Source organism: Bufo gargarizans, chromosome 3, assembly GCF_014858855.1.
Source record: "Bufo gargarizans isolate SCDJY-AF-19 chromosome 3, ASM1485885v1, whole genome shotgun sequence".
Classification (NCBI taxonomy): domain Eukaryota; kingdom Metazoa; phylum Chordata; class Amphibia; order Anura; family Bufonidae; genus Bufo; species Bufo gargarizans.
The window spans coordinates 517,329,073-517,343,683 of NC_058082.1; the positions used below are offsets into that span (position 1 = coordinate 517,329,073).

General features: G+C 43.5%; 1 protein-coding gene across 1 annotated transcript in view; it reads right to left on the bottom strand.

Moving 5' to 3' along the window:
* The window catches only part of PPEF1 (protein phosphatase with EF-hand domain 1), an 81,266-nt gene that overhangs the window by 22,359 nt on the left and 44,296 nt on the right, over positions 1–14,611 (bottom strand). The window contains exons 9-10 of the mRNA XM_044287658.1: positions 6,389–6,425; positions 2,416–2,565 (exon numbers count right to left, since the gene is read on the bottom strand). Of these exons, the coding sequence (XP_044143593.1) occupies positions 2,416–2,565; positions 6,389–6,425 (187 nt within the window). The remainder of the gene's footprint in view (positions 1–2,415; positions 2,566–6,388; positions 6,426–14,611) is intronic.

Here is a 14,611-nt window from a genome sequence, read left to right on the forward strand (position 1 = left end):
TGATAGGACCTTCTATATACAGTAATGAGAAAAAGAAAGTAATGAGAAAAAGAAAGTACACCCTCTTTGAATTTTATGGTTTTACATGTTTAATTAGATGGGTAAATTATTAGCATTATTGAGTGCCGTAAAATGCTTTTCCTATTACGCAACACGTTTAATAACATTGGTATAATAATGGCGTTATTCCTGCAAAATTGCTTTAGCTATAAGTACCCGTTATCTTGCAATAACATGCAACTTGTTTAATAACATAGGTATAATCCACAGAAATTGTTTTTAGAAGAAAAGAATGTGCAATTGCTCAGCGTTTGCAGCAGAATAATATTGGGGTGCTGGCAATAAGAAAGATAAACTTGCCAATCATAAAGAGCTACATTAAAGGCTTGTGTCTGTAATAACTTTTTGTCAGACACTTGACACCCTTCCAGGTTCCTGAATTCTGCCCCTGATTGGCCGATCAGGCCAGGGGCGGATTGGAAACCTAAAGTGGCCCGGGAAAAAAATAATTAAAAGTGGCCCCATGTTGTAGGAGGGTCTAAATTGACAGGGGCAAAAAAAGTAGGGGGGTCGGCAATACCATCGCGCAGAATACCATATACCACAGTGCAGCCAATATATTGCCCCAAGAGCTGTCCCTCTGTGTTGGCCATCAATAGTGGCCATTTTCTCTCCTCCTCCTCCAATTGTCTGATTAAGACATGGAGCAGGGTGAGGAGGTAAGATGCGGGAAATAGTTTAATTCGGGAGAGAATGTCGCTGACCAGGTACAAGAATACCTGATTCTCACAGAGCTAATTACCACTGAGAGCTTATTATGTACCCAGCCAGCGGCAGAGATGAAGGCTTGGCGGCCCCCCGGGCATCAGCCCCACCGGGAAATTTCCCTGTAAGGTCTATCGCCAATCCGCCCCTGGATCAGGCTGTCATCCTCTGAGCCAGTCAGGACAAGCCGTCCCGCCACTGTGCCATATAATCTTCCATCTTCTTCCTCCCTCATAGTTTTCCCCGCCATTATCCACAGTAAAATTCTCACGGGATTCTTCTGAAACGAATAAAAAAATCTTCGGATACCACTGTGGGCTGCGTTTTTTTCTGGCTACCTCTCAGCATATGTGCCGTGCTGCAGCCGGATCTCTGGCCGGTGCCCATTATAGTGAATGGGGCCGGGGGGACTTCTGGCAGCACACATGTGCAAACGGTAGTAGGGATCCGGCAGGCTGTTCCCCTGCCGGAACATCCTGCCGGAAAATCTTAACGCCAGTGTGAAACTGGCCATCCATATTTCTTTCTTTGCTGGCGGGATTCATTTTTCCATCACTTTATACACTACTGGTTTCCATGGTTACAATCACCCTGCAATCCATCAATAGTGGTTGTGCTTGCACACTATAGGAAAAACTGCCGGCCTCTCTGGTGGCCGGGACCTTGGTTGCGTACATAGGCTAGTGCTTTTTCCTATAGTGTGCAAGCATGACCACTGCTGCTGGATTACAGGGTGATTGTAACTATGGAAACGAGCAGTGTATAATGTGATGGAAAAATGAATCCAGCCAACAAAGGAAGCAATATAGACAATCACAATACATTAGTAAGTTCCTTGTATTAACTTTCTCTACATGATAAATGGCACTTGCTGAAGTACAGGAAGAAATAATGAGATAGCATGCATACCATTTTTTACATTGAGATGCATACTCGTATATTCGGCAGAATTCAGTCTCATAGCAGCATAACTTGGATGGGGCTGCCACCGTGACAGGGTCTGTGGTAACCCATAGCAATAGCATTACTGCAAAGCATACACTTCTTCTAGGGCTACTTTCACACTAGCGTTTTTTGTAGATCCGTCATGGATCTGCAAAAACTCTTCCTTTACCATAATACAACCGCATGCATCCATCATGAACGGATCCGGTTCTATTATGTCTTCTATAGCCATGACGGATCCGTCATGAACACCATTGAAAGTCAATGGGGATGGATCAGTTTTCTATTGTGTCAGAGAAAACTGATCCGTCCCCATTTACTTACATTGTGTGTCAGGATCTGTCTTGCTCCGCACCACATCGCGGACAGAAAAACTCTGATTGCAACGTTATTCTGTCCGCGATGGGAGCGCAACTAAACGGAACGGAATGCATTTTGGTGCACTCCGTTTCGTTCAGTTCAGTTTTGTCCCCGTTAACAATGAATAGGGACAAAACTAAAGCGTTTTCTTCCGCTATTGAGATCCTATGACAGATCTCAATAGGTAATTGAAAACGCAGATGTGAAAGTAGCCTAACAGGGGTTGTACAGTATTTGCTTTCAAGCATCTTAGATGCAGCTTCTAACAACCAAACCCAATACTAATTATTGATCAAGTAAGTCAAATTATTCCCACCTCTATGTCCTGTTCTGTATTTCACCCACCTTGCTTCTTTCAATAGAAGTGAGGAAATCCAGATCTGTCGTGTCTGCTATCCCTCCATGTAAAATAAGAACCTTGCTGTCAATAATGGTACCAAGGGGCAGCAGACTGTATATGTCTTCGAGTAGATGCAGTATGTTCTTAGCATGGATCTGCAGCAAAAAATATTTCTATGTAACATTTTAATGAAGAAAGGAATATCAGCATGGATACATTTTCATTGCACGTTTCGATCATAAAATGCTATACTATAAGCGTGCTATGAGTAAGATCTGTTGATGTTATATAAAGTATAGAAGATTTTATACCGCTCACAGGAGTGATGAATATATCTTTCTTAATGTTTGAAGCTTTCCAGCTATTTTCCGGGCACCCAGAAGACTACAATTAAGAAGCCAGGTGAGCCGACTACAAGTATGTACTTGAACTAACATATTTTAATGTTCTGTCAGTGTTAAATATATATAGGTTTATGTTTATGTACTGTAAACTTAAAGGGGTGGTCTAGGATTTTACTATTGATGGTTTATCAGAATATTTATTACAGTTCTGATAGATATAGACATCAGATGTCAGGTAGTCACTAGTGTAATTGAATTAAAATATAATCACAGAGTACCTTTACCAGTGTAAAACGTAACCTTTACCGATGATCATTAAAACTCAGATTGTGCCCATAAAAAGCAATAGACAATAAGGCTGGGCAAGACAAGGAAAGGAAAAGTATCTCACCCTCACACTTGCCCTATAAAACTACAAGCCCTGCCTAGCAAAACGGAATGGCCGCCCGATAGGGGCGATCCCGTGTCAGGAACCTCCTGGTAGGTCCTATATGTCCCTGACAAGGGATAGATACCGCCACCCAAGAAGAGACCTATTATAACTACAGTCGAACAGTAATATCATTGGTCAATGTACGTATCAGAAAATAATAAAGTTACAACATAAATAAATAGTGGCACATAATACATATATGCTCCCAAATAACCCAGTGGCGTCTAAGTTTGATCACCAGTGGAAAAAAGGAGCACATACCAAATGTCCCAGGAATGCAAACTTTGTCCCGACGTGTTTCTCCAAACCGTTCTCTGGGGTCAGTTCATCAGAGGACCACATATCACAGAAAAACTCCACAAAGCAAACAATACAAAAATGGAAGCAATGATATATGTGTGAATCAGATTAAACTATTGTACTAATGCCCATATGATAATGGTGAATCCCATGGCCAAAAAGAATAACAATTCCCACAAATTTGGAACCAAATATAATACGTCTGCATCACACATCTAATGTTCACAAAGCTGGTACTAATAAGCCCCTTTTAAAGCATACCGCAGACCAGTTAAATACTGATAGTAATAATATGGCTTTATAAATAAAATTGGAAAAACAGGAGGAAAGGCTAATCAAAGTAATCGATCGATATAGCAGAGAGGGGGGAGAATATGGTCATACTTCCCTTAATCCCAACTGAAATGCCAGGCCTGGAGAGGGTATGATAATTAGGTCATTCTGGGTCAGCACAGGAACATTGGTGGTGCAGTGATGGTCATCTAGATGGAAAGTCCTGTCTCTGTCCATACCTACATGCAGTAAGCTTCGCTCTAAATACCCACGCACCGAAAACCAGAAGTCGGCAGTGGAACGCAAATACAGGAAGTAAATTACAGATTTACTACAGGAGGAAGGACAAAGAAACCATTGGGCATACAATTTATGGTACAGATGGCAAAGCCACTGTACCCTACTAATACAAGAAGATTGTTTGACTATTAAAAAGTAATATTTTACCATAATCAAGTGTCACTTAATACCAGCTTATAGGACGGGGGATGGGGAGGTAAAATAGGGGGAAGGTTACTATCCCACATATTTTAAGATATATATATAATGGGTGCAAAATTTGATTATAAGTAGCCCCTTACCTCACCTATAGATAAAAAATAACAATAGACAGACTAGTCAAAAAAAAGTCATTATTTAAATGAAACACGTAAAATCAATATATTCATTAAGGCCACAAGGGGTTATAGTATTCAACCTATATGTCCATCTGGCTTCTTTTTGTTTCAAAATGGTGTCAAGATCTCCACCTCTAATATCTGTTCTAATTGTCTCTAACACACGAAATGTCAGAACTCTTATCATTGGAATAGCCTGTCTATATTTAATTGGTGGGTGCCTGACAGCTGTTTCAGGGTAGCTCTGGTGACGAAACTACACAGCTCCTTCCACTGTATAGTGGATGAAGCATGTTACTGCAGCACTGCTCCCATTGAAGTGAATGCAGTAACCAACTGTGTCCGCTACACAATAAATGGTGCTGTGTAGTTCTATCACACCATCTGAGCCAGGATGTTGGCATTCTGTGGGTGCCCTGCTGTTCTGTAGGGCTCAGGCACCAGAACATAACATCTGGATACCAGGTCTGCTTGTCAGGGGTTGGATGTTTATTTATTAGTGGTGGCAACTGTCTGTAGGAAATTAGGGGTATTATTATTTATTCAGGGAGCAAAAGGGGCCTGAAAAAGTATTCATAGGAACACAGGGGGCACTTCTATTTATTCACTTGGGCATCTATATACACAGAACAAAAATATAAACGCAACACTTTTTGTTTTTATCTCATTTTGCATGAGCTGAACTCAGAGATCTGAAACATTTTCTGCATACACAAAAGACCCATTACTTTCAAATATTGTTCACAAATCTGTCTAAATCTGTTAGTGAGCACTTCTCCTTTGCCGACATAATCCATCCCACCTCACAGGTGTGGCATATCAAGGTGCTGATTAGACAGCATGAATATTGCACAGGTGTGCCATAGACTGTCCACAATAAAAGACCACTCTGAAATGTGCAGTTTGATCTCACAGCACAATGCCCCAGATGTCGCAACATATGAGGGAGGGTGCAATTGGCATGCTGACTGCAGGAATGTCTACCAGAGCTGTTGCCCATGCAATGAATGTTCATTTCTCTACCATAAGCCGTCTTCAAAGGCATTTCAGAGAATTTGGCAGTACAACCGCAGACCCTTGGCCACACTGACTGGTTTTCTGACCCCCCCCCCCCCCCATAAGGCAAAACTGTACACATTTCAGAGTGGCCTTTTATTGTGGGCAGTCTAAGGCACACCTGTGCAATATTCATGCTGTCTAATCAGCACCTTGATATGCCACACCTGTGAGGTGGGATGGATTATCTCTGCAAAGGAGAAGTGCTCACTAACACATATTTTGACAGATTTGTGAACAATATTTGAGAGTAATGGGTCTTTTGTGTATGTAGAAAATGTTTCAGATCTTTGAGTTCAGCTCATGCAAAATGGGGGCAAAACCGAAAGTGTTGCATTTATATTTTTGTTCAGTGTATATTCAGGGGGCCATTAATATTTATTAAGGAGGCACAAGGGGGATTTATATTTACTTAGGGGGGCATTTATATGCATTTGGGGGCACAAGGGTAATTATACTTATTGAAGGGAGCACAAGGAGCTATAAAAGTGAGGAGCCAAAAAGATGTCTCTGTTGCAATCTCTGTAGACACAAGTCATGGATGGAAGTAGTCGTTATGGTGGTCTCAGATGGAGAAGACAGGAAAGTGAACCATTCCAATAAGAGACATTAACTGTAAGTCACTGGATATAACTGCACTGTATGGTGGTAATTTTGGTCTTTGTACAGTGTTTTGTCTAGTATCAGTATGGTAATATTAGTCAGCCACTATTTAGTGATATTGGTAGAGATCATGGTGTGGTGTTACCTGGGTTGGGGTCCCACTCAGGCAATGGATGTGTTTTTGCCTCACCAATTTAGTTGACCACACGGGAATGAATGGACACACATAGCAATAACAGCAATGACAACTGACTGTCAAAGCTGGACTTCACAGTGATCAGTTGACCACCTGGGACAATTGGACAACCCCTTTGAAGAGTTTTATGTACTGTATAATGACATAAAAACTTACCTTGTACTTTTGCATTACTTCTTTTGTGAACCCATACCTGAATAAAAGGACGTAACAATATAAATGATAAATACATAACGTATCTCAATTCTCATATTGCGGCATATTTCTTCCATGTCAAGAGACATAAAAAAATGTATTTTTATTAAAATATTTTTCACAGTATTAGAAGTGAAAGTGTTATACTGGGATACTGTATGTCATCACATGCTCATCATTGATGGTTTGACTGCCAGGGTCTCCACCAATTCTCAGAATAAAGCACTGGTAGATAAACCCATGATTATTTAAGAGGGGAGTGGACCAGTTATGTAGTGGATTTATTATTTTTCGTTGGCTTGTACAATGCGTAACCTACGAAACACTATATTAAAGTATACAAGAACTTGATTTTTCTGATGACCACAAGTTACCCCAGTATGCTTAGATCTTGAAATAAAGACAAGTTATGAGCCTATCTTTCATAAAATGCTATATATTTGTGGTGAATTGATCAGTTAGGCATTTTATGTCAAGTGGCTATTCCTGAAATGTCGCTGATGTTGGATTAATAAGGCCCCTTTCACACGAGCGAGTTTTCCACGCGGGTGCAATGCGTGACGTGAACTGAATCCTGACCCATTAATTTCAACGGGTCTGTGTACATGAGTGGGTTTTTTTTCACGCATCAGTTCTGCGTTGCGTGAAAAAACGCAGCATGTTCTATATTCTGCTTTTTTCACGCAGCCCTGGCCCCATAGAAGTGAATGGGGCTTCAGTGAAAAACGCATTTCATCCGGAAGCAAGGTCGGATGCAAGTTGTTTTCACTGATGGTTGCTAGGAGATGTTGTCTGTAAACCTTCAGTTTTTTATCACATGTGTTAAAAAAGCATCAAAACGCATTGCACCCGCGCGGAAAAAACTGAATGCAATTGCAGACAAAACTGACTGAACTTGCTTGCAAAATAGATCAACTTCAGACAGAGATACCTCCAAAGTAACCTTTAACTGAAACAAGAGAGTTACAACATCCCTCAAATCATACACCTCTCTCAATTAACCTCTTAAGGACATAGGGCGTACAGGTACGCCCTTGTGCCCTGGTACTTAAGGACACAGGGCGTACATGTACGCCCTGTGCATTTTCGATCACCGCCGCACGGCGGGCGGTGATCGGAACCCCGTGCCTGCTCAAATCATTGAGCAGGCACTTGGAGCAAATGCGCCGGGGGGTCCGGTGACCCGCCCATGTATGCGATCGCAGAAAACCGCAGGTCAATTCAGACCTGCGGTTTTCTGCGTTTCCGGGTTATTCGGGTCTTTGAAGTCCCGATAACCCGGAACAGGATGGTGATGGTGGTGTGATTTCACCCCACCAATCACCATCCAGCGATCCTGAGTGGTGATGGTGACATCACCACTCAGGATCGCTTTCTGATTGGTCTGTGGGCGGTCCGGCGGCAGATTCAAAAGAGGCAGGCGCTCCTCTCCTCCTCCTTTTGTGTTCCGGAGCCGGAGGAGAGAGGAGCTGCCTGCACGTGTCTGCCACCGCTGCCTGCACCCCGATCTGTGCCCCCCAGGACCCGATCTGTGCCCCCCAGGACCCGATCTGTGCCCCCCAGGACCCCATCAGGTACATAGGGACAGCTAGGGAAAGTTTGGTTTAGGCAGGGAAAAAAAAGGGAAAGTTAGTTTTTGAACTTTGATTGCATCACCCTAAGTTAGGGTGTCTGGGGTCCACAGCACAGCTGTGTGACCCTAGACCCCCCAGGGGTGCTGCCACTTGCCCCCCCCCCCTGCCCCCCCCCCACCTTTTTTGGGGTGCATTTTTTTTTTTTTTCGTGTACGCTGACTGTGGCCGGCACTTAGTGTCCGGCCACTGTTAGCGCATCGCACACCCCACCGCTGATCAACTTCGGACGGTTGATCAGCGGTTTTGAATTTTTTTCCCCACATTTTTTGCCCTTTTTTTTAGTTAGTTTATTTTATTTTTTTTCTGTTAGTTTTAGGGTGAGTTCGTGAACACCCGTGCCCCCACACACACGCACACAAAATAAAGAGTTACACACACGCACATATACACGCAGACACACACTCCCCTATGGCCCGCCGGACGTTCTCGGCCGAGGAGGCATACGCCCAGATTGCCTCTGACTCCGAGAGTCCCAGTGAGGATGAGGATGACCCCACATTCCTGTTGTCATCCGCATCCTCCTCATCATCTAGCGATGATGATGAGCCCCCAAGGCGGCGGAGACGCCGCCAGGCGGAGCAAGGGGACCGCCATGTTAGGGACCCTGTGGCCCACACTAGTACGAGCAGCTCTGGGGCTCGTACTGGTTTCCCGGCCCACCAGTTAAATCCACCGGAGCCCCCTGCCGGTGAACTTGTCTGGTGTAGCCCAGAGCGATACGAGCCTGTGATTCCTGATTTTGTAGGCCAATCAGGAATCCAGATTTCCACAGTGGGCTACACTGAATATGACTTTTTTTGTCATTTTTTCAGTGACCCACTGGTAAATCTGATGGTGGAGCAGACGAATCTGTACGCCCAACAGTTCGTCGCTCAACACCCGGGCTCCTTTTTGGCCAGGCCCGGTGGCTGGACGCCGGTCAGTGCAGCCGAAATGAGGACATTTTGGGGCCTCGTGCTGCATATGGGCCTGGTCAAAAAACCCAGTGTCAGGCTGTACTGGAGTGGGGACGTCCTATACCAGGCCCCACTTTACAGTACAGCCATGACACGCTCCCGGTTTGAGGCCATCCGGAAATGTCTGCATTATTCCGATAATGCAGCATGTCCCCCCCGAGGTGATCCTGCCCATGACCGTCTGTACAAGATACGGCCGGTCATCGATCACTTTGGGGCCAAATTCATGGAGGCCTATGTACCTGGAAGAGAGGTCGCGGTTGATGAGTCTCTCATTGCGTTCAAGGGGAGACTCATTTTCCGCCAGTATGTGCCCTCCAAGCGGGCGAGGTATGGCGTGAAGCTATACAAAATTTGTGAGAGTACCTCAGGGTACACTTACAAATTTCGTGTGTACGAGGGGCGAGATTCCCGGATTCAACCCCCAGAATGTCCCCCCACTCTGGGTGTTACCGGGAAACTTGTGTGGGACCTTATGTACCCACTGCTGGATAAGGGTTACCACCTTTACGTGGATAACTTTTATACCAGTATCCCCTTGTTCCAGTCCCTTGCCGCCAGATCCACGTCCGCTTGTGGGACCGTGCGGAAAAATCAACGCGGCCTCCCTGCCCACCCCCTCCAGGTACCTATCCCCAGGGGTGAGACCCGTGCCCTTACCACTGGAAACCTGTTGCTGGTCAGGTATAAGGACAAGAGGGATGTCCTTATGCTGTCCACAATTCATGGTAACGGCATCACCCCTGTCCCTGTGCGAGGTACCGCGGCAACGGTCCTCAAGCCCGATTGTATCGTCGCTTACAATCGGTATATGGGAGGAGTTGATCTCTCTGATCAAGTCCTCAAGCCATATAACGCCATGCGCAAAACCCGGGCATGGTACAAAAAAGTTGCGGTCTACTTGGTGCAGGTTGCCATGTACAACTCTTTTGTACTATCCCGAAGCGCTGGCAGCACAGGGACATTCCTCCAGTTCTATGAGGCAGTCCTCAAGGCCCTGATCTTTTCGGACCGGGAAAGAGCAGGCCGGAGTACCTCGGGAACTGTAGGTGCCCGGATCGTCCCTGGCCAACACTTTCCAGGTGTGGTCCCCCATACTGGAAAGAAGGGACGAACCCAAAAAAAGTGCAGAGTGTGTCGCAGGAGGGGGATACGGAAGGACACAACTACTCAGTGCGACACTTGCCCCGATCATCCGGGCCTCTGCATTGACGGTTGCTTCAGGGAGTATCACACTTCCATGGAGTACAAAATTTATATCCCAATTTAGCACTGACATCGGATAAAAAAAACTGGTTCTCAGACTTGAGACACCCAAAAAAAACTAAAATAATTTATTAAAAGTAGACATATTAGGTATCGCCGCGTTGGTAATAATCTCCTCTATAAAACTACCCCATGACCTAACCCCCCAGATTAACACGGTCAAGGAAAAAAAAAAAAAAAAGGTGCAAAAAAAGGTTTTTTTTGTCACCTTACATAATAAAAAGTTTAATAGCAAGCGATCAAAAAGTCATATAGCCCCCCAAAAAGTGCCAATAAAGCCGTCCACTCATCCCACAAAAAATGAGCCCCCACATGAGATAATTGGATAATTTTTTTTTTTACAAAAATGACCCTTAGACTTTAGAGATACCCCCAAAAAAATTTGAATCAAAAAAGATAATATAGTCTAAAACCAAAATAATTGTAAAAAAAGTTGACTTATCAGGTATTGCCGCGTCCGTAAGAATCTCCTCTATAAAAATACCCCATGACCCAACCCCCCAGATTAACACGGTCCAAAAAAAAAATAAATAGGTGCAAAAAAATAATTTTTTTGTCACCTTACATAACAAAAAGTTTAATAGCAAGCGATAAAAAAGTCATATAGCCCCCAAAATAGTGCCAATAAAACCGTCCGCTCATCCCGCAAAAAATGAGTCCCCACATGAGATAATTGGATAAAAAAAAAAAAAAAAATGACCCTTAGACTTTAGAGATACCCAAAAAAAGATTTGTATCAAAAAAGATAATATAGTCAAAAACCTAAATAATTGTAAAAAAAAAGTAGACTTATTAGGTATTGCCGCGTCCGTAAAAATCTCCTCTATAAAAATATCCCATTACCTAACCCCCCAGATTAACACAGTAAAAAAAAAAAAAAAAAAACAGTGCCAAAACCGCTATTTTTGGCACTTTTCCATTTCAATCAGTTTTTTCCGGTAATAAAACAAGGGTTAACAACCAAACAAAACTTAATATTTATTACCCTGATACTGCAGTTCACAGAAACACCACATTTGTGGTCGTAAACTGCTGTATCAGTAAAAGGGAGGCCGCAAAAGGAAAGGACCGACATGGTTTCTGGAAGGCCGATTTTGATGGCCTTTTTTATTGACACCATGTCCCTTTTGAAGCCCCCCTGATGTACCCTAGAGTAAAAACTCCCCAAAACTGACCCCATCTAAGAAACTACACCCCTCAAGGTATTCAAAACTGATTATACAAACTTCATTAACCCTTTAGGTGTTCCTCAACAGTTAATGGCAAATGGAGATGAAATTTCAGAATTTCAATTTTTGGTAACCTTGCGTCACAAAAATGTAATATAGAGCAACCAAAAATCATATTTACCCTAAAAATAGTCCCCAAAAAAATGCCACCTTATCCCGTAGTTTCCAAAATGGGGTCACTTTTTGGGAGTTTCTACTCTAGGGGTGCATCAGGGGGCTTCAAATGGGACATGGTGTAAATAAACCAGTCCATAAAAATCAGCCCTCCAAAAACCAAACGGCGCACCTTTCCCTCTACGCCCCGCTGTGTGGCCGTACAGTAGTTTACGGCCACATATTGGGTGTTTCTATAAACGGCAGAGTCAGGGCAATAAAGATACAGTCTTGTTTGGCTGTTAACCCTTGATTTGTTAGTGGAAAAAATGGGTTAAAATGGAAAATTAGACAAAAAAATGAAATTTGCTAATTTCATCCCCATTTGCCAATAACTCTTGCGCAACACCTAAAGGGTTAACGACGTATGTAAAATCAGTTTTGAATACCTTGAGGGGTGTAGTTTCTTAGATGGGGTCACTTTTAGGGAGTTTCTACTCTAGGGGTGCATCAGGGGTCTTCAAATGGGACATGGTGTAAATAAACCAGTCCATAAAAATCAGCCCGCCAAAAACCAAACGGCGCACCTTTCCCTCTACGCCCCGCTGTGTGGCCGTACAGTAGTTTACGGCCACATATTGGGTGTTTCTGTAAACGGCAGAGTCAGGGCAATAAAGATACAGTCTTGTTTGGCTGTTAACCCTTGATTTGTTAGTGGAAAAAATGGGTTAAAATGGAAAATTAGACAAAAAAATGAAATTTGCAAATTTCATCCCAATTTGCCAATAACTCTTGCGCAACACCTAAAGGGTTAACGACGAATGTAAAATCAGTTTTGAATACCTTGAGGGGTGTAGTTTCTTAGATGGGGTCACTTTTAGGGAGTTTCTACTCTAGGGGTGCATCAGGGGTCTTCAAATGGGACATGGTGTAAATAAACCAGTCCATAAAAATCAGCCCGCCAAAAACCAAACGGCGCACCTTTCCCTCTACGCCCCGCTGTGTGGCCGTACAGTAGTTTACGGCCACATATTGGGTGTTTCTGTAAACGGCAGAGTCAGGGCAATAAAGATACAGTCTTGTTTGGCTGTTAACCCTTGATTTGTTAGTGGAAAAAATGGGTTAAAATGGAAAATTAGACAAAAAAATGAAATTTGCAAATTTCATCCCCATTTGCCAATAACTCTTGCGCAACACCTAAAGGGTTAACGACGAATGTAAAATCAGTTTTGAATACCTTGAGGGGTGTAGTTTCTTAGATGGGGTCACTTTTAGGGAGTTTCTACTCTAGGGGTGCATCAGGGGTCTTCAAATGGGACATGGTGTAAATAAACCAGTCCATAAAAATCAGCCCTCCAAAAACCAAACGGCGCACCTTTCCCTCTACGCCCCGCTGTCTGGCCGTACAGTAGTTTACGGCCACATATTGGGTGTTTCTATAAACGGCAGAGTCAGGGCAATAAAGATACAGTCTTGTTTGGCTGTTAACCCTTGATTTGTTAGTGGAAAAAATGGGTTAAAATGGAAAATTAGACAAAAAAAAGAAATTCTCAAATTTCATCCCCATTTGCCAATAACTCTTGTGCAACACCTAAAGGGTTAACGACGTATGTAAAATCAGTTTTGAATACCTTGAGGGGTGTAGTTTCTTAGATGGGGTCATTTTTGGGTGGTTTCTATTATGTAAGCCTCGCAAAGTGACTTCAGACCTGAACTGGTCCCTAAAAATGTCGTTTTTGTAAATTGCTGAAAAATTTCAAGATTTGCTTCTAAACTTCTAAGCCTTATAACATCCCCAAAAAATAAAATATCATTCCCAAAACAATTCAAACATAAAGTAGACATATGGGGAATGTAAAGTCATCACAATTTTTGGGGGTATTACTATGTATTACAGAAGTAGAGAAACTGAAACTTTGAAATTTGCTAATTTTTCCAAAAATTTGTTAAATTAGGTATTTTTTGGTGCAAAAAAAAATATTTTTTTGACTTAATTTCACCAGTGTCATGAAATACAATATGTGACGAAAAAACAATCTCAGAACGGCCTGGATAAGTCAAAGCGTTTTAAAGTTATCAGCACTTAAAGTGACACTGGTCAGATTTGCAAAAAATGGCCTGGTCCTAAGGTGTAAAAAGGCTGTGTCCTTAAGGGGTTAAACATGCAAGCTAGTTCCCTTTTTAGAACAAGAGAACCAGAATGTCTTACATGGTTAACTTGCCTTGTGGGATACTCTTTTAGGGGAGACCTAAAAATAAGGCCTCATGCACACGACCGTTGTGTGCATCCGTGGCCGTTGTGCCGTTTTCCGTTTTTTTTCACGGACCCATTGACTTTCAATGGGTCCGTGGAAAAATCGGAAAATGCACCGTTTGGCAGCCGCATCCGTGAGCCGTGTTTCCTGGCCGTGAAAAAAATATGACCTGTCCTATTTTTTTCACGGCCAACGGTTCACGGGCCCATTCAAGTCAATGGGTCCGTGAAAGAACACGGATGCACACAAGATTGGCATCCGTGTCCGTGATCCGTGGCCGTAGGTTGCTTTCATACAGACGGATCTGAAGATCCGTCTGCATAAAAGCTTTTTCTGATCTAAGTTTTCACTTCGTGAAAACTCATTTCCGACAGTATATTCTAACACAGAAGCGTTCCCATGGTGATGGGGACGCTTCTAGTTAGAATACACTGCAAACTTTGTACAAGACTGCCCCCTGCTGCCTGGCAGCACCCGATCTCTTACAGGGGGATATGATAGCACAATTAACCCCATCATATCCCCCTGTAAGAGATCAGGGCTGCCAGGCAGCAGGGGGCAGACCCCCCCCCCCTCCCCAGTTTGAATATCATTGTGCGGCCCCCCCCCCCCCTGTTGTTAACTCGTTGGTGGCCAGTGTGCGCACCCCCCCCCCTCCCTCCCTCTATTGTTTTAATACATTGGGGCCAGTGTGCGCACCCCCCCCAACCCCCCCCCCCCCCTCCCTCCCTCCCTCTATTGTAATCATCAT